Raw genomic sequence first — 19982 nt, 5'->3', positions numbered from 1 at the left:
AGTGCTCTTACCTCTACAGAGTCACCAGAAGATGGGTACTTCCTCCCCTAGCAGTGTTGCTGTGTGAGAAGCCAAAAAAAATTATTGTAAAGTTTGCTTCTTGCCCACTGCTAAAGCAAAACAGCCCCTAGTTCTTCCTGACTTTGTGTTATCTTTCAACCCATCTTTTCTGCCGATAAAGATGTATTGCTATATACCTATATGCTGCCAAGTTGTAGAAGATAATTTTAGGTAGACCTTCATGAGGCTTAGGTAGGCTGCAGTCTCTTTTATAGTATTACTGCTTTCTAAAGCATCAAGTGTGGGTTTTGAGTACAGCAATGTTGCACTGTAACCCAAATTTAATTAATATGATGTCACTTATTTTGGTAGTTTGAACAAAAGATAACAAAACCCAAGGAACCACCGAAAGCCAGTATTAAACAGAAATGTTCAAGGTAAGTGCTCTGCTGTTTAAAACTAAGTTGAATCAATTTGAGAACAAAACAGATTTCTCTAGGATTGGTTTTCATGCCTGTTTAAGAAGTGCTAAAATACTACAAATACTTTGGAAATTTATTCTTGCCCTTTGCCTCTGATGAACTAAAAAGTCTAGTAAAATATGTTATGGTCCAATTATAAAAGTAAAGGGAGATATAGAGCTAGATTTATAACATGAGCACAGGAGGGCATTAATTGGTATTGATGAATAAATTATTGGCAGATCTCTAGTGCGCATACAGTTCTTTAAAAGCAGCATTTTTAGTTTGGTCACAGGAAACTTCAGATCTACAGCATATGAGTTGATGCATTTTCCACACCTCTGTATAGGGGGATAAATAGTCCATTACACCATTGACTTCTTGGCAATTTGAACCAATAGTTTTTGAATATAAATTGTTGCAGTCATCTTCAAGTCTTTACACCTGAAACCTTTATACCTGAAATCTATGGGCAAGGAAGTAACATATTGGTTGGGGAAAGTGTGATTTGGATGTTGTGTGCACAACTTGTTTGTTTACTTTTCCTCTGCATGTATGTCTTTCATTTGTGCTAAGAGACTTAACAATTGGAATGCTAAAAGAAATGGGTGTTTGTTACGCTGCTTAATGGATTGAGTGTCTTAAATACACGCAGTGAAAATCAAGTCTGTCTAGATTAGAATATCACCTCTATTTTCAATCTATTTCCAAACTCTGAGATTGCAAGCATTGTTCTATTCCTTCCCCTTGCTAGAGGGAAGAAACTCATCAAGATTTTCAGCTAGGTGGGAGAGGTATCCCTGTGTGGCATAAATTCAACATCACTGTTCCATGGCATTTACTATCTAACCAACTTTGTGTGAATGTTTAGAAAGCATAAACAAAAACTGCATATAGTGGTGCTATTTCAGTTTTTGATGCATGTACCTTTGACATAACTGAGTTCACACTTTTTGGTCAAGTAAGGTTATAAATAATAAGGAATCATGCTGAGAGGATAAACAAAATTCATTTTTAAAAGTTAAGAAAATCCAAATGTTAATATGTTGTTTAAAATGCTGAGTTACAAATTAAGAAAAAAAAAAAAGAGACAGTATGTCAATTAATCCTAATTCAGATATAATTAATGGGAGTAAAAATTAATGCATCTTGGGGATATTCTTATGCTTATACTTACACACTTCATTTTTATGAAACTTTTATGAAATATTGTGGTCTCTTAACTTCTAAATGAAAACCAGCTTTATCATATTTGTACTTTTCAGCATAATATTTTATAGTAGAATGGAGTTTATAGCTATTGTAAAACATGGAAAATAACCACTGAGATGTGCCTAATTCCTTCTGCAACTTAACTAATGTTAGGCTCACCACTAAATTGCTTTTTTCAGTCTTAGGAAGTTAAAAATGAAACAAGAAAAAAAATTACGAAGAAAACGTGCACGAGAAGAGGCGCAGAATTCTGCTAAAAAGAAAACGGAAGAAAACCAGGTGGTAAACAAACCATCTCAATACAGTGATTACAGCGGTACGTGGAAGTGTAGGTTGTTGTTCTAAGTTATCATGAGGTAGCATAAAGAACATTCTGAATGTCCTAAGTGAAACTATAGCAGAGTACTAATATTGAACATAATCCATCCCTTAAAGACTTGCAGTTTTACTTAAGATTACTTTTATTTCAGATCTGTTTTTAATTTATAAATAACTGTAAGATGATAGTACATGCTTGAGTTCCTTGTAGAAAACCTTTGTTCTTGCTTCATGAAGAAGCAGCCTGAAGAAGGCAAAGGCTCAAATTCCAAGTTAATCTATTAAAAAGTAATTTCAGAAAAAGCTTTATGCCCACAAATTATAACACTGCTACAGAACAAAAATAACTGCTTTTCAGATAAAGAATGAATGATATTCTAACTGCAGTGACTTGAAATGTGTATTTCGGAGCATTGGGGAAAAGAAGACTTCAGCCTTTATGTGAACTTCCACTGTATTTTGTATTAGGGCAAGCTACAGTGCAAAACCAAAAATTGGTGTTCTTTAAAAACTATTTTTGTCTGTCTTGTTACCTTTAAAATAGGGCTGACATTAATTTCATATTAAATACTTTGCAAGTGCTTTTTCATCCCATACATGCCAAACTCAGAGTTCTTCAGGACCTTGTTGCCTGTTCAATGGCATATCCTCACACTTTTTCTATAGAAAAACACTCTCAGATGCTAATCTTCTTAATTTGGTGGTTTGTTTTTTTTTCTTAACCATTTTATTTGAGAGTGGTCCCTTCAATTAGCACCACAGACTACTATTTTTATTTCCATGTTGTTTTCTAAAATCACAGTCAGTTAACTTTGTGGGGTTGTTTTTGTTTTGTTTTGGTTTTTTTTGTTTGTTTTTTTTGTTTTTTTGTTTTTTTTTTTGAGCCTTGCTATCTCCTTTCCTATGACTTACCTTTAGTTCTAGTCCTTGGATCCACTGCAGGTCACTCACATGTATGTGACTTGATTGTCCCAAATGCCCTTAAAAGCTCTGAGAACTAAAATGCCTTTAGGGTGATGAAAACAGTCACCCTGCAGTACTGTGAGTAAAAGCTGAATCACTAATGCAAGAATATGTCAACATGGAGGAACTTTAATGCAGTTCTGCAAAAAGACCTCTGTGTTGGTGTTGGACAGCCTTTTTAATTAATTTGTCCCGAGCTCATTCCGTAATAAAATTGAAGTCTTGCATGTCTATAGAAAAACGCTACCTATTACCCTGTTTTTTTCACTTGGGGAGATTTCATGAGGCTATCTTTCAAAAGAGTATCTAATTTAATCTCCCAAGCTGTCTGAGAGGTTGAGACACTAATTTTGGGGAGAGATAGATTAGAAAGAGACTTTTTTTGTTTTGTTTTATTAGCAGCCATAGCTACCTTTAAATAAGAACAAATCTGTTGATAAATTGGAGAGAAGTGGAAGTGAGAAGAGCACTTGTGTATGTGCACGTTTGTAAGGTACAGAGGTTTTTAATGCAGACTCTTGCAGGATAAAACTCAGGCATGGCTTACACCCATAGAGGTGATTGAATCTGTTAGTATGCTTGGAACTGTTTGTGTTACAGTAGTTCATTATTCTGGGTGTAATAGGAAGTGCTTTGGTTTTAAAAAATTCTTTTCAGATCTAACTCTTTTGACTATGATTGCTATAGGTGAAGCTCTGAAAGTGGCGCTCTAGAAAAGTGTGGTCTTGAAGAATATGAAAGGTGAAGGCTGATAGGAGCCAGTAATCTTTTTTCACTCTTGTTCTACAAAGAGCCAGTGGCAGGGTCAGGGCAGAGGTTTGGTACTAGGTATATGCTCCGGCATTCAATTCAGAAGTGTGCCTTTGCTCTGAGAACTGATGCTTGGGGGAATTTTGTCTCTGCATCCAGGCTGGTGTGCAGCCCACGCAGATAAAACTGTGTAGACAATTCCTTGTAGCTACTACTACTGGCAGGTAATTTTTCTTTTTTTTTCCTTTCTAGCTAAGATGCTTGTTTGTTTGTGTAAACCAAATTTAAACATTGTTGTGTCAAGTTCATAATGCTAAGGCTAGTTTATATGGAAAGTTATGTAATCTGTAATTTTCAGTGCTGGGATCAAGCAAATAATTAAAAATGCCACTTAGACCAAATTATCTGTACTTTAAAGTTGATGTTTTTAATTGTGATAAACAAACATGAAATCTTGGTGTGGTTTTTTTGTTGTTTTTTTTTTTTTAAATCCCATTATAGGTTATGTTCAGGATTTATATGCTGGTGATCGAGTCCTGCAGCATATCAGTCAAAATGCTGAACGAATAAAAACAGCTGTTCATGATGCTTCCAGAGTATTAAAGGAATTACTTTCATGGTTTGTAATCAGTGAGGAGGATTACGTGTTATATTCCAAAACTAGTAGTATGTCACATGAAGTGATGGAGCAGCTCATCAGTTATTTAATTCAGGAAAAAAACAGAGTGAAAACGAGAGGTTTTATCCACGTGCTGAGTGAGCTGGAAGAAGTGGATCCCAAATTACGCAAATGGCTGAAACATCTTAACAACTTGGGTAGGCTGTATGCTTATGAAGACCTTACCCTTTAAAAGTTAACATCCCTATTTTCCAGTCTTGCTTTCTTAACTTTAAATGGTGAAGTAAAGCCTTCCTCTTTTTTGTTTACTCCATCCTTCCCCAAGATTTCTGGAGAATAAATTATTACCATTGGCAACACTGGAACAACTTCTCTTGTCTCTGCAAGTAAAGGATTCTAACATGGGCAGGACTTTGTCCATGTAGGAAAGAGAATTGAAGAGATTTATTTTTTTAGTGTCTTTAAATTCTAGAATATGCTTAAATTTTAATATTTTTGAAAATAATTTGGTTTTGGAAAGTAAATAATGGTGGGATCTTTGTCATAAAAGCTTAGCTGACTGCATAACTTGGAAGTAATTTAATTTGGTCCTCTTTGGTAGTGTTGTCTTGCTGTGTAGTTTCCTATTAAATTTATAATTGGATGAAGGTAGAAGTTTGTTTTTGCAGCCAAAATGGATGTAAGATACCAAAACCTTTGAGATTTAGATTCTTGATTCTATTCTGTTGTGTCCATTCCTTTAAGGAATTCATATAGATTTATTGTACAAATAATAACTAGGTGTTGACATAGAGTAAAATTTATATAAACTCCATTTATCATTTTTGTTTGCATTTTCAGGATATAAAAGGTTTTACATAATCTGTTTCAGCTACTGTATATTTAATTACTAAAACAAACTGTTCCTGTTTGAAGAGGAATATCACACTGTAAGCACTGAAATTCCAAAGCTGGAATGAAATATTGGGTTTTTTCATCTCTTTTAGGTCTGACAGCTACAAAGAACTTTCTCCTTCAATATGGGCAATTATTAAAAGAGTTTGACCTTTCTATTTTAACCACACTCTGGAATGAGAAGTATGGTAGTAAATTTGACTATGTGACAACTAGTTCTGAAGACAAAGAAATTCGTGATTATTTCTTAAAACCACCCCTAGAGAAAACCCGCTGTTTTATATGGCTGTTAGAAGACAACAGAGAAAATTTTCCATTTCTTCATCAAGCTTTAGATGAATTCTTTGATAAAATGGGTAAGTATGCAAAGGTCATCGTTCTTATAAGCATTGTATTTTGTCTGTTTTTTACACCACATTTGATGGGCTCTGTAAAAGGCTGAAACTTCAGTGAACTACTAACTTTCTCATTATGTGGGATCCTGTGTTCAGTGCTTAAAAGGCAATATGGCCTCAAAAGGCAAGCCACCTTTTTTTTTAGGTTGCATTCTGCTGTTTTTTTTCATGTGCCACAACCAGCACATGAGTTTATCTTTATGCATATATGATGTCCAACCAAAATAAGTATTTATCTTTCAGTTTAAGCATAAAGATTCTGTATCTACAGTCTTTGAGAGACTTTGGGGGTATTAGATAAAGGATTATAATAATTATTACTATAATGTCATAGCTTACAACTCTAAGTTACATAAAATTTTACTATTTCTTTTTATGATTGACTTTGTTTTCCTTTCACTAGATGACCCTACCATTATATTAAAGAAGCAGGGAAATGAAAATACATTGGTAAGTGAACTTAATGTCTATTTGGTTTAAGCTCAGAAACAGGTATGAGTGTGGTGTTTTAAAAATGTGCAAAAATAAATAGAGGTGTGCATCTCTTGGTTTATTTTACATCATCATCCTTCAGACCTGATTAGAGATTTACTCTTTTGTTTTATCTTCTCCTTCACCTCTCCTTAAAGTATTTGAAGACTGCATAATATTTTTCCTAAACTTCTGTGAGATTCTTGTTTAGGGTTTTCTCTTTAGTTAAAACACAAACCAACAAGATACATTTTAGATTATGAGTATTTCAAGGATGCAAATGAAGAAGTTGTAGTGAAAGCAGTGAGAATACACTGATGTGCTGTATCATCCCCTTTGGATAGGGGAAAAAAGGCAGATAAGGTGCACAGGAATAGCATTTACCTATTACTTGGTAACAGGAGTTTGGTGTTAACTTTTAAAAACAGTATCTTTGTAAGTATCATTGAGGAATTAAAAAAAAAAATGCATGATTTCCAAAGAGAGACTTTTACTAGCTGCTGTATCTGCATATTTACCATGACAACTGAACTTGAAGTGTGATCCTTCCCTGAGCATGCTTAACTTGAATCTGCATAATTTTGGACACTAGTTGTACTGCACATTTTACAGTCCAAAGCAACAAATGGGAAGATGGCATCACCCAGCTTTACCTTCAGATGTCATTAAATTGCAAGGCTATGAATTTGACATTTGCTCTGCTAATAAGCTAAGTAAATTTGAAGTGAGTTAGACATATTTTTGCATTTGTTCATTAGAATGTATAGATGCTTTTTGGATTCAACCCCAGTCTTAAACTGTACAGCATTCTGAATAACTTTTTGATTAGTATCTTAATTAAAATCCATTATAATTGACAGACGTATATTATGTACTTAAATTAGTTATGTTTGGGGCATTCTCATTTAAAATTGCAGATAAGTTTATCTGTACAAAACCAAGAGTTACTTTTGATACAGAATAAATCTTTAGAGTTAATTGGTGAATATACATCTTAATAAGATGTGAAATCCTTTGCTTTTTCATTTTATGAATTGGAAATCCAAGAATGAAATGAAAGCCATTACAATAAAATGGCTTCTTTCAGTGTTACTTACATCCTAAAATAAATTGTTAGTAAGTTACTGTTGGTAGAGTTATGTTAATATATAACTACAGTCCTATATAAAAAGTGAAGATGCATTTTAGTTCCTTCATCATTGTATGTTTTAGAAAGTTGAAGTGACCAGAACATTTGACAGTTCTGTTTGCTTCTTGTTCCCCAAATGAAACTGTGTTGTGTGGGATGTCACAGCTGTTTAAATACGCAATTTCAGCTATAGGTAATGAGTAAGCATCTGAAATTCTAAAATGATAGAATATTCGGGTTTTGAAAAATCCATGTTCTGTGCATTTAAAGAGGAAAATGATGAAAAGGAACAAAATGGTTAAAGTCTTAAAGCTGTTTCTTTTTTGGTTTTCCAGCTGGGGATGGAGTGGAGAGGGGGAAGATTGCATGCTTAACCTTGTAATTCTTTCTGGTGAAACCAGAACGAGAATTTTAATGTGAAACTTTTAAAAATTTACATACTGGTTTTGCAAATGCATCAGTATTTTATTTTCATGAAAAAAAAAATGGTGCCTTTATTTTTTTCTATTTCAGACTAATGGTATCAAAGTTAAAAATAAAAACAGGAAGAAGAACTCAAAAGACTTAAGGGTCAGTAACTTTTTAGCTGCTTCCTAAAAACAGGTTTTTTAGAATTGCTGACATTCAGTTGTATGGAGGCTGTTTTCCTAACTACCTTGTGGAGACTCATTCTTGAAGTAGTTTTTCTTGAAGTAAAATAATGCTGTTAAGAGTCAATTAATACAGGGGTTTTTTTTGTTAAAATATGAATTTGACAGTATAAAAGGTATTTCTAAACTTGAAAAAAAGGCTATTCATAAATAACTTTGGCTCTTGCTGGATACCAATACGCTTAGTCTATCCCCTGTCTTAATTCTGAATGACTCTTTTGATCTTAATTTCCCATATGGGAAAATGAAGAGAGACACCTGTGAAAACAGTGCACTGACTGTACTATGTAATTAATACTTTATGCTCCGTTTTGTTTTGCACTGACAAATAGCACATTTGGAAAAGGACACTTTACCGGTCATTTTGAGAAAGAAAAATGTGTCATTACACTTCATGAAGTAGGTCTGAAATTATTTCTGTGTATTCTAAATTTTTATGGGCGTATCAGTGATTGAAGGTGCAAGAGTTCCATTTATTCCTCAGAAAAATGTTATTAGTTGTTCAATGTTTTATGGATTTTGCTAAGAATAATATCCTACCTGAAACTTACACTGTCTTTTGTCCTGCTTTTCTAGCGTTTTGCTTTATTGAAATCTTCAGATACAGTTGTCTTTGTTTCCTCCATGCTCCCACCTTTTTATGATTTTACTAGAATTTTGAGAGTAAACTTTAAGATTTTATTATTTTTTTTTCCTCATCAGTCAGGTTTTTCTGACTCGGGTGCATTTATACAAGTCTGTGTATTTCTAAAGTTATCAGATAATAAAAATTTTAAAGACAACTAAAACATTTGCAATGGTGAACGTTAGAATACAGGTGTCATATTAAAATTATGTGGAACTAGGGATAACTCAGACTTACTTTGTATTACAATTATTAAAGCTTGAAGGCTCTCCAATGTAAAGGAAGAAATTCCTTGAAAGTCAGTTGATGTGCAGCCCAGTGGAAAGAAGTTATACAAAATTTTTAACAAAGTGAAGCTATAGTCTTGGTTTACTTTCATGCAAGCTCAGTGAAACATCAGGCACATCTAGAATTTTGATGAAATTGGTAAAAAAAGAGGGAAGTTAGGCTGAATATCCCAATATATTTTTCTAAAATAAGTTCTGAAGAAGAAATTAATAATTTTAAGTTAAGAACTTTCTCAATGTGGCTTAGTACTGATAATTGTACTTGAACATTTTGCAGTTCTTAATATAGCATCTGAACATGGTAAAGTTACAGATCAAGGTTCAATGTAAATAAGCTACTCATAGACTTTATAGTGGATCATTTTGCATATACTTTTGTGAGATAAAATTAATGATCTGTTTTTAATTAGTCTATTTTAGTATTATCCAGTGGAGTTAGCACAGCACCACGAGAAGAAGATAAGATATTTATAGAAGAAAATACTTTGTAAGTACCATCATGCATCTTTGCTTTCATTGTCCAAACTCAAAAGTGCTTTTCAGGTACTGGAGAAGAGAAAGTCTTCAAAACAGCAAGTCTGGATTGACTTCTAGGTGGTTTTGGTCTGAGCTTGTTGTTAAAGGAATTTAATTCAATTGGTGGGTAACTCTAGGTTTGCTTTATTTACAACGCAGAGTTGGGCCATCACCCCAGTGAGTGGCAAAGGCATTGCAAAAGTCAGGCTCTATATATATATGCCAAATTTAACATTATACAATAGGTTTTCTTCTCAAAGTTCTTGGTGTTTTCCCACAAACCCTCAGTTCCAAATTTCTCATTAATTTAAGATTCTATAAAAGTCCACAGTGATTCTTCAAATGCAGCTGATTCTTCTTGTCTCATCTCAGTGCCTCTTCAGAAGTTGCAGCTGCTGGTCCCATTCTGGTCACTGTATTCACTTATCTTCTTGAATAATCTTTCACCTTTGCACTTCTAATAAAAACTGACATCATGACATTTAACTTATGTCTATTTTCAAATATGTAATCTTTCACAATTCACTTACTCCGAGTTAATCACTTATTCTCCTTAATTGCTGTGTCTCTAAATTCTGTTATTCTTGTTGATTCAGCTGGATTGGGTTTAAACCAACCATGGAGAAGGCGAGACAAGGGACAAAGTGAGAAGCAGCATGGTTGCATGGTTTATAAGAATTATTATTCTATTATTTCATAGCACCTGTTTCTAATTTTTCATCTTAACCATAATACTTCTATTAATCAATATCATTTTACCTATAAGCGTCCTCTTAGAGAGTCTTTCCCTTTTACACTTGTACATAGCCATTACTTCTCTGCTTCCAGGACAGGTGTACGGAGTATTAGAATTTTAAAGATCTTAACAATGTAGAAGTCACCAAATGGTTGCCAGGCTGCAAGCCAATACATCTTCTAGGCCAAAAGCTATTCTTTCAAGTAAGGTCTTACTTGTTTCATGTTCCACTTTAATGTGGCAAGAAATTAATTGATAAATTTGTACATACTCCATTGGTCACAGCAGAATTTTGCCATCCACGCCATACCAAGCAGGTTGTGATGTTGAATTGAGATAATCTGTGGTGCATAGCTTAGAATTTGCGTGTTAATCAGGAGTCAAACTCTTGTATTCTGAGCCTGGTTTTGCTCTTGCTTATAGACGTGAAAGCTGGTAGGCAAGACCTTAGTCATTATTATTATTATTAGTTAGTGGCTGATCAGTGAATAAGTTTAGCAGTTAATTATTTTGGGGATAGTGTTTATTCTGTTTGTTAGAAAAGTTTGCTATTGGAGTATATTTTTAGCACTATGCAGTTACCATATAGTAACTGTTTTCAGGATATGTGAAAAATACAGTTATATTCAGAGAAAAGAATTATTGTTCATATGCAGTATTTATTTCTTTCTTCTCTTTCTCTTTACTTTTTTTTTTTCTTTTAACGCTACAGAGATTCTAATGAACCATTTGTAATCCCAGAATATCTTCGGGGGCAACTAGAGGAATTTGAAGCTCTCTATGACGTTTCAAATAGTAACAATTATCAAAGATGCCTGTATAATAATGATCAAACTTGTGAAAGTTTATATGAGTATGTATACATTTCTGTGCTTAGCAGTTTAAAGGGTTCAATATTACTTCATAGTTTTTATAACATAGTGTATTAAGTCCAGAATTTGAGTCCTAGTGATCTAGTATGTGTAGGTATGTTCATAAAGGTATATACTAATGCTTTGAAATAGTTATGTTTTTAGCAAAATGTGGATAAGCAAGAGGATTACAGAAAATTTTTATGCTTGGCTAGAACACCATCTTCCAAATGATTGTTCTTCAGTAGGTCTAGAGGTTCTTTGCTTTTAAGTATTATTGTGAAAATATAATGTGTGAAATATGATTTTAAAGTTACATGAAAAAACTTTGTTTAATAATGACAACTGGTTGATTGGTTTGTTTTTTTTAAAGATATTTCTCTCAAATCTTGGAAGAACATGGCCCTATGGAAATTGATAATAAATTACTAGTTGGGGAATATGAACATTTCCCCGAGGAAGCTCAAAAGATTGTAGAAGATGAAGGTGGTCTGAAATCTTTTCTTCTGAAATCCCTTAATTTCATTATGGTGGATAATCTTATTGGCTTAAGAAAGCATGCAGTTTTTCTTAAAGAAAATACAAACAGAAATGAGACTGGAGATGAAAATGATGTAGTCTGTGATATACAAGAAGGTCCTTTCCAGAAGAATCTACAGTTAAATCCAGCCGCTAAGGAATTCAAACCTCTGTCTTATTGTAAGAAGCCCCATATATCAACATCTACTGACTTAACAGTAGCAAGTTATGAGACTCAACAATATTTGCCCTGGTCTTTTCCTACTTCATGTGAATCGGTGCGTTCTTTGCATAGTCAGAATATTGCTACCATAGAAAATGAGGCATCATTTTCAGATATTTTACTTAAATGCTTTGATTCTAAAAATCCTCATATATTTTTGCCTCGGCCTTCCTGGGGTTATGGATATGGAAGAATATTGCCAGTGCCTTCTCAAATGCCTCTAATGTCAAATGTTGCCAAGCAACCTAGTTACGTTTATGCTGATTATGTAGCTCATCAGGATAATGACAAATCAGCAATTTCAAACAGAAAACACAGCAGTTTTATACCAGCTGAAATACAAACATATGAAGACCCTCAGTGCCAACTGGAGAACTCGGGGAACACATTTTATCAAGACAATTTTGCTGTTGCAAATAGTACAAATGAAGCTGACTGTGGTATAAAGGTTATTAAGATGGAAAAAGAAAGCAGAGGTATACCTCTAATGAAGAACAATCCTTATACGAGGATGATAGCTGTTCAGGTAAGAAATTGAAATGTAACAGTTATTTGGGTGCTTTGAGTGATAAATGATAGTGTTGAGCAACTCCTTTTTGAATGATTTCTTTGACTTCCCAAAGGGTCAGATGTTTCAAGAGCAGTTATTCAAGTAATGCTTTCACCCATCCAAATGTAAAGGATCTACTTAAGTAGCATTTACCATTCTCTAGTACTTGGCTCCCCAAAAAAGGCTACAAGTTGAAAGATACTGAGGTGTTTATCAGACTGGGAACTTCCTTAGGACTTGCAGTTTGTTACTGATGTTTTCTACAGCTACTCTTGTTTTCAGTTTGTAATTCTTTAAAATGGTCCCTGAATTTTGTTCTGCCTGAAATTTTCACAGGTCTTTTGACCTAGGATCGAAGAAGGGAATTGGTGCACAGCAGTTTAAACTTCATTTTAGAGGTTAAGGAAAGTCCTTCTGTGTCATCATTTTTCTTCTGTAATCAGTTCAGTGGTTTGTTTTAATTTTCACAGTATTTGAGGATTTAGATAGTTTGTACCTTCTAACAATTGCTGGCTGATGGACCTCATGGTCTTACAGTGGCAGCTGTAAGGTAGGTTCAGGGCAAACTCTCTCACATTTTCCTTTTCCCTGCTAAACTAACAGAAACCTGAAAGTTCTGTACTGCAGGCAGAGAAAGCATTGCTGGACACCCAGAAAAGGGCAGGACATGCAGCTGAACAGAAGAGGGGCTGGAACATTCACTCTTTAATGGTTCCCCAGAGTTAGATCAGCATACACATAGGGAGACAATGGTCACATCCTCATTTTTTACAGAAAACATTTTGGATTACGATGCCAGGATTTCAGAGTTATGGATATGGCAGTTCTGCAAATCCCTTTGAGAGATTATCCAATGTGCTAGAGGGACTCCCATGGAGGAGTTACACATCTTCATTTGTTTCTTGTCATTAAGGAAGGAATAGCTGTTTATAGCTGTAAGATAAACAGTCATCTTTTTATTATTGCTTTCTAAATTAGGAAAATGTTAACATGTTTTTTTCAAACTTGGTTTGTGTACAAAACTTTTCTTCACTTTAAATATTTCCTGAGCAGTTGCTGACAGTTAGTTTGCCATCAGTCTTGGCAGATGAACTTCATCACTTGGTTGACTAGGCTTTTAAAATGGGTTCTGTTTGGTTCTTGAACACATGCAACAAAGAGATAACAGAAGATACAGCAGTTCTTAATTTAGTGAATTCTGGTCAGCAGAGATCAAAAGAGCGCTAGGCAACAGATATGTTTCTGTTTAGAGCAAGGCATTTAACATTATCTGACTATGATTTTTAATGGCTTATTAGAAAGGCAGCATCATAAACTGGATCTTTAATATGTTGCATGGTTAGATTTTAAACCTCAGTTCTTCTAGTGAGCCCTTGATGGGTAGTATTAGAGGAAAACAAGCAAGAACTCTGAAGGTCCTCGAGTCCAGTCCCTTCTAAGTAGAGGCACTTACGTAGTAGATCTTGAGTTTAGGAGGAGCCACAAAACACAGCTCCTCAGTGAGCTGTCAGACACTGTTTCTGCAAGTCTAAAGTTTTTAGACATTTAGAGCACAGCTGTGTTTAAAGACTCTCAGAACTGTTCTCAATATAAATGCTGCACGGTCATTTAAACTAGCGAAAGATGATAACAGAAAAAGCACTTTCATTATAGATTGAAGTCCATTTCAGAAACACTTGCATAATTTCTTTTTACATTGTAGATAGACCTACTTCATAATGTAGTTGGATTTGTAAAATTGTAGGTTAGGTACAAAAGCTCCAAAACAGAGGTGACCTACTAGTTGCATATATAAACTGGAGAGCTTTTTAATCAACTAATGTTTCTTTGTATTCTAGGTACATTGTGAAGTAGCTGATAGGGAAACTAATACCTTGCCTTTTCATCCATTTGAAATGCAACAAGTAAGTTAACTGCGTATTTGTTTGTTTCTCATGAAGGAATGCCTGAAAACTTAGTAGTGAAAAGATGAAGGTTCTCTGAAAATTACATATTTTAACAGATTTTTTTTTTATTTTGGTTTGTTTTGTGGTGTGTCTGTGGCTTGTGTGGTTTGGGGTTTTGGGGGGTTTTTTTGGGGGTGGGATTCCCCACCGCCCCATTCATGTTGGTCTGCATTGTATTCTGTTATGTTTTTCTTTGAAAACTTCACATAGGCACACAACAAGGAGGTTTTAGAGCTTTGTTCTGTAGCTATTCAAATGTTGGAGTATGTTGTAGGGAAGTTTAGTATTTCTTCTGCAAAAATCTTGAGGTTTGATATAAATACTCCATTTGGTCATATAGACAGCCGAGATTGAGGTTAATGGTAGTCTTATGTCTGTACAAGGAGATAAAAGTGAGAAAATGTGGCCTTTGAACTCGTCCTGTTCCATTCATGGTCAGACATGTGTGTTCATTTCCTGTGCTGGATTGAAGCTGTTATACAACTTTCTCTTGAACAACCCCCCCAAAATCAACAAACAAAAAACCCCATCCCAACCACACTCAAGATTTTGAATCTCAACTGACAGCAGGCTGTTCCTTTTAGATGTCATCAATGTTTGCTGCCCTGTGGTAATAGATATTAGATCGGTTTTTATAACATTTCTTTTCAGGGAGATATGCTACGTATGGAAAAAGAGCATCAGGTGTTAAAAGAACAACTTAAAGAAGCACAGGAAAAATATGAACAGTTACAAAGCCGAAGCTCGGAGGAAATCGGTGCTTTAAAAGAGCTCCTAAAAAAAAGTGTTGAGGAGACTGAGGTAATGTCTTTATCCGTACAACAGTGGGACAAACTGCAGTGGCTCACAAGATTGGTTGTAATTGATCAACAGTATTTTTGAAACTTGACTAGTAGTCCTCATTGCTGTGAAGTCTCACTCAGCAAACCTCACAATCTTTGTGTGTCATCTTCCTTTGAATGCACTTAAACACATCGGATATTGGTTGCCTCCATCTAGTGGATAGGTATTGGGTTTGGTTCAACCCACTGCTGAATTTTTCCTTCTTGATTTGTTGGGTTTGCTAACAAGCTTTATTTCCTTGAAAATGTCTGGGAGTAAGAGTAGTCCCCAGACAATACTATCAGCCTGTTATCACTGACTGGGTTAATTTTATAGTTAAAGCTGTAGATGCTACAGGCTGCCTATTTGTCTAAATTAAAAAGAATTTTTTTCATTAAAAAAAAAAACCACCAAAAAACACCTCAGATTGAGACCAAAGCCATCTCTCCCCATGCCCTCTCTTTAATCTTTAGTAAGATGGGGCCTGTCATTCCATTTGAGTTCAATGTATTTTTTTTCCTTTGAATGGTGTGTTGGACTAAACTCACGTACTGCAGCTTGGGAGCTCCGGAGTTTGAGCTTTACCATGGGCTGTTTGTATACGGGATGATGGAGTCTCACATCTGTTTTTCTGTAGGAATACCTGGAAAAAATCTGAGCTCCAAAAGTTTTGAGCTGAAAGGAAGGCTCTATGTAAGGTGGATGAACTTGTCCACAAGCATATTGTAGGCAGTTTTTAAAAAAATATTTTTTTATATTTCCCAATGATGCATTGATGCTACTTTTTTTTTTTTTTTTTTAAGCAGTTATGGCAGCTGTAAGACCTTGTTCTGTAACTAATTGTAACTTCCTAGTTGTTAGTACTGATACAACCATATGAGTACTGATTTTGAGCTGGATTTTGAGTTGGATTTCAGTATGTATTTGTACATGATGCTGGGGAACCGGGTTTCTTCTTTTAGTTGACTGCCAAACAGGGTTGCAAGTATTCTGAAGCCAACCATGTAAATGAGGTGTGCAGATCTTTGCAGGAAAGCATTTACAAGTATGTTGCCCATGCTAAACACCTGAGCTAACAGTAAATTAAGCACTAGTAAAACTCTGTTATTGTAATTTTCACTGGCTTAGCTTTTCATCATAAGTGTCAACAATCTACTCTAACTTGCATTTGAATAAAATAATATTTTTTCAGAAATAATGTTTCCTTATTTTCTGCTTTTAGGTATCAAAGAATGAACTGGATTGGTTTCATCAAGACTTAGAAATACAAGTGAAAAAATGGCAACAGGAGAAAAAAGAAAATCAAGAGAACTTAAAAGCACTCAGGAACACAGCTAAAAAGCATACAGATACTAATGAGAGGTACTAATTTTAAATACAGATTTACATTACTCTCCTTTTGCTTTATTTTTTTTTTTTTTTAAAGCAGCAGTAGTAAGTACATTTATTTCTGATGGACTGTGATTCAGTAGCTATTGATTCAGTGATGAACGTAGAATGAAAACTCAAATTTGTTGCCCTGATAATGTCATTCTGAAATGAGTTAAATGCAGTTTTTGGATTAGAGCTGCTGTTAATGGGATCTACATAAAACTTAATTTAACCTAATTAACAAATACTGCTCCGTCACTATTTAAGATAGTCTTATGTTTTCCAGAATCCTTTACATCTGTGCTGCTTTTTCACTTTTCTCCTTCATGACTTACCATTGCTTCCTCAACATTATAATTAGCTTTAAATTTTCATTTCCACTTTCATTCTTCCTTCTTCTATTGCACAATCAACCCAGCTGAACTCTGGTCTGCATCTGTTTTTCTTACATGCTTTTTGTCTGTTCTGCCACAGCCTATCTGAGGATCGTCCAAGGGTGCATGTTTCCTTCTTTTCTAGCCCTGTCACTCATTTCTCAGATTCAAGTAAAACTACAAGAACCACATAACTGCATGTATCTATTGTGGGGTTTTGGGGTTTTTTTTACCCATCATTCACCCTAAAACAGAAATCTGCAGGGATTTCCATGGAACTTAAATCAGTAATACCAATGTATGAATTCCCATCGTGACCCTGTGTGCAGCAAACCCAGCTTTCTGCTGGCAGTGAGCGTTCCTGGCTGTGGAGAAGCAAGAACCAGCTTCAGTCAAATCCTACCATGCTCAGCGAGCATCCATGAGATCATGTCACTGAAGTGCTGAAAAATAAATTGTGTGTCATTTGATGAAGTATTAGCAGTGGCTTTTCCTGAAACATTCTGAAGACTTAAGAAACCTTTAAGCAACCTAATCATGGGCTGTGTAACCAGATAGATGTTTTTTCACAGTAATGGGCTGAAATATGTACATGTCTGCTTTCATATTTTGATTTTTTTGTGAATTACAGGGAAACATTTAAAATAGCTTCTAGATAACTGATAAAACTGACTTACTTAGCAGTAATTTTTCTAATCAGATTTGACAATTTCTGTTCTATTTTTAATATGCTTTCTCAGTTTACAGACCTGAGAAGACTTCTGTCCTTGAATGCTGTTATATTATCTTTAGTCTGAGTAGTTTGGGCCAACTCTCTCATAAAAGCAGGCTGATGATTTCAAATTAGTTACTACTTAATTAGAAATACATTTAAATGTATTTATAGTATTAAAAGGATATAAAACATACAGATTGTCGCTGCTGCATAATTGTCGCTATGGTTATAGAGGAACGTGTCATGTATTTGCTAATGAACATTTTTCAGAACAAGCTTAATAAATGTCTGATTACTCTAGGTATTTGAAGACTATTGATGAGAAGGAAAAGCAGTATAATGTATCTCTAAATACATATCTCGAGATCAGGTAAACCTCTTCCGCCTTTCAGCAGTATTTATGTTTTCTACTAACTCGTCATTATTGGACTTGTCTGCTTCACTTTGGGTGAAGGCTTAGAAAGAATAAGCACTTTAACCTGCACCTCTTATTCTCAGTTCGTTTACTTTTACCTGTCACAAGTAAATATTATTTTCTTCTAGATATTTAAAATAACAAAAGTCTGGCTTTTCAAAATACTTTCATGCATTTCCCTTGGTTGTATAATACGGAGTTTTAGAACACACATTAGAAATTGTGTGTGGTACAAACATACTGAAATGTTGTATGTGGCTTTGGATCTTCACACCCTTATAGTTCTAAACGTACTAAACATTTTCTAGAAGTTACTCATTTGCACGTAGTATAAAGTCAAGGTTTCATTTGTAGATACATTCTTGATGTATGTGATCAGGCTCAGAACAGCAATGCTTGCATGAATGCAGTAGGCAAACTCCTGTAAGCATTTTAGGTTGCATAATGAAATGTTCAGAAATCCTAAGGTCATGGGCGTGGAGCCAGCAGTACAGCTACAACAGCACGATACTGTACCTGAAGGCAGAAGCTGTGCAATGGAAATGGAGATGTGTGGTTCCAAAGGAGAGAGAAGAAATAGCTGTAAAAAACCTCTAAAATGCCATAGATTTGAAATACTATGCTGTGGTAAATGTTACTCAAATATTTAACTTCTTTTGCTTTCACAGTAATAAACTTGCTAATGAGAAAGTAAAATCAGAAGAGCTTATAAAAAAGAGTCAACATGACTGCCAAGAGTGTGTGAAAAGAGCTGTTAAAGCAGAGGTACAACCAAAAAATCTTAAAATGCTTTTGCTAGAGCTTGGATCATTTGTGCTGATAGCTGGTGGGGAAAGATAACTGGTGAAGTCTTATCTAACAATTTATTTTTTAAAATAGCATCTAAAAATTTTCCTAAGCATAAATCAAAAGTGTTAATCAAATATTGACAAGTTTTCTTCATTATGTTATCCTACAAAACTTTGCAGATCACCCAAGGCGCACTGTTATTATTGACCAGTATTAAAAGTGCACAGAATTTGGGGCATATAGTATTGCCCCGAACAAAATTCAAATGGTAATTCAGTTTCAAACTACCCTTGTTATGAATATATTCCATTAGTAAGAATTAACTATAGGAACATAAAAAAAAAATCCTTGTTAAGTCACAGTTAGTGAATATATAGCTGCTTCTTTATCAAGTAGAATCAGAATGCAACAACTGACTTGTGTGTTTTACTGAAAGGAGGAGAGTACTGATAAATGTTAAGGTTTTTTTCTAAAACAGTATGTTTCATACTGGAAATGCTTTGAATATCATGAACAATTCTTCCTTCTTAAGAAGGACTTGAAGGCTGTCTTATCTGCAGTAGGATTTTATAAAAAGATTAAATTGTTGGTCCACATTAGCCTTCAACCATGCAATATTTAAACAGCTGCCTTAATCACTTAAAGTGTGTGTGTGTGTATATATATATATATATCCTATATAAAGGATAAGTTGCAAATGGAACATTTATGGAAGCTTTCTGCTATCAGCTGAAGTGAAAATAGCCTTTTTATCCTCCTGAAGGGGTGTGCCAGGGCTGTTAATTCCACTTGAAATTCCTCACCGTAGGAACTGTGTGTGGTACTCTGTATCATCAGACTGTTGTTTCAGGTGCTTATTAAAATCTATTTTGAGGCTTTATTCCTTGTGCTACAGCAGTGCTTTTACTGCACTTTTTTTTTTTTTTAACACAGTTATGTTTTGTTACAGATATCAGTACTCAAAAACTGGAAGGAAACTGAAGTATGCAAGCTAAATGGCCAAGCTGCCAATGCAGAAGCAAATCTCAAGGTGTTGAAGTCATTGAGCAGGTGTGGAGAGTTTACACCAGATATTTCAGTACTACTAGTTGCTAAATACAAGTAACTACTGGATGGTTAATCATGGGCATTTAACTAGACCAATCAGTTTTGCTCACAAAAGGATGCTAGCCTGAAAAGTGTGTAGAAACATAAGTTAAATGCAGCTTTCCTGAAGCAGAATTTCTTCTTAAGTCTTAAAGTCACCAAGACGTGTGATACTTAAGCAGGAACAAGCTTCTTGGCTTATTCTTTCTTAGCCGGGGAAGATTAGGCTACTGGGAACATTCCAGTTATTCATGCACATTATCACTGTGCTGCCATTCAGGGAGACCTGGACAGG

At 34.8% G+C, this 19982-nt stretch overlaps 1 protein-coding gene across 1 annotated transcript in view; it reads left to right on the top strand.

Moving 5' to 3' along the window:
• The window catches only part of TTC3 (tetratricopeptide repeat domain 3), a gene marked incomplete at both ends in the record, with an annotated part of 41451 nt that extends 21800 nt beyond the window's left edge, over positions 1-19651 (top strand). Inside the window, 16 exons of the mRNA XM_029083788.1 lie at positions 373-437; positions 1853-1989; positions 4206-4520; positions 5310-5573; positions 6016-6062; positions 7726-7782; positions 9185-9261; positions 10381-10394; positions 10741-10879; positions 11251-12145; positions 14008-14073; positions 14767-14916; positions 16160-16299; positions 17699-17767; positions 18481-18577; positions 19551-19651. Of these exons, the coding sequence (XP_028939621.1) occupies positions 373-437; positions 1853-1989; positions 4206-4520; positions 5310-5573; positions 6016-6062; positions 7726-7782; positions 9185-9261; positions 10381-10394; positions 10741-10879; positions 11251-12145; positions 14008-14073; positions 14767-14916; positions 16160-16299; positions 17699-17767; positions 18481-18577; positions 19551-19651 (2633 nt within the window). The remainder of the gene's footprint in view (positions 1-372; positions 438-1852; positions 1990-4205; positions 4521-5309; positions 5574-6015; positions 6063-7725; positions 7783-9184; positions 9262-10380; positions 10395-10740; positions 10880-11250; positions 12146-14007; positions 14074-14766; positions 14917-16159; positions 16300-17698; positions 17768-18480; positions 18578-19550) is intronic.
• Positions 19652-19982: the final 331 nt, after the last annotated feature.

Source organism: Antrostomus carolinensis, unplaced genomic scaffold, assembly GCF_000700745.2.
Source record: "Antrostomus carolinensis isolate BGI_N321 unplaced genomic scaffold, ASM70074v2 scaffold18462, whole genome shotgun sequence".
NCBI classification, from domain to species: Eukaryota; Metazoa; Chordata; class Aves; order Caprimulgiformes; family Caprimulgidae; genus Antrostomus; species Antrostomus carolinensis.
The sequence above is the reverse complement of the archived record's forward strand: the minus strand, read 5'-3'. Positions and strand labels throughout refer to the sequence as shown.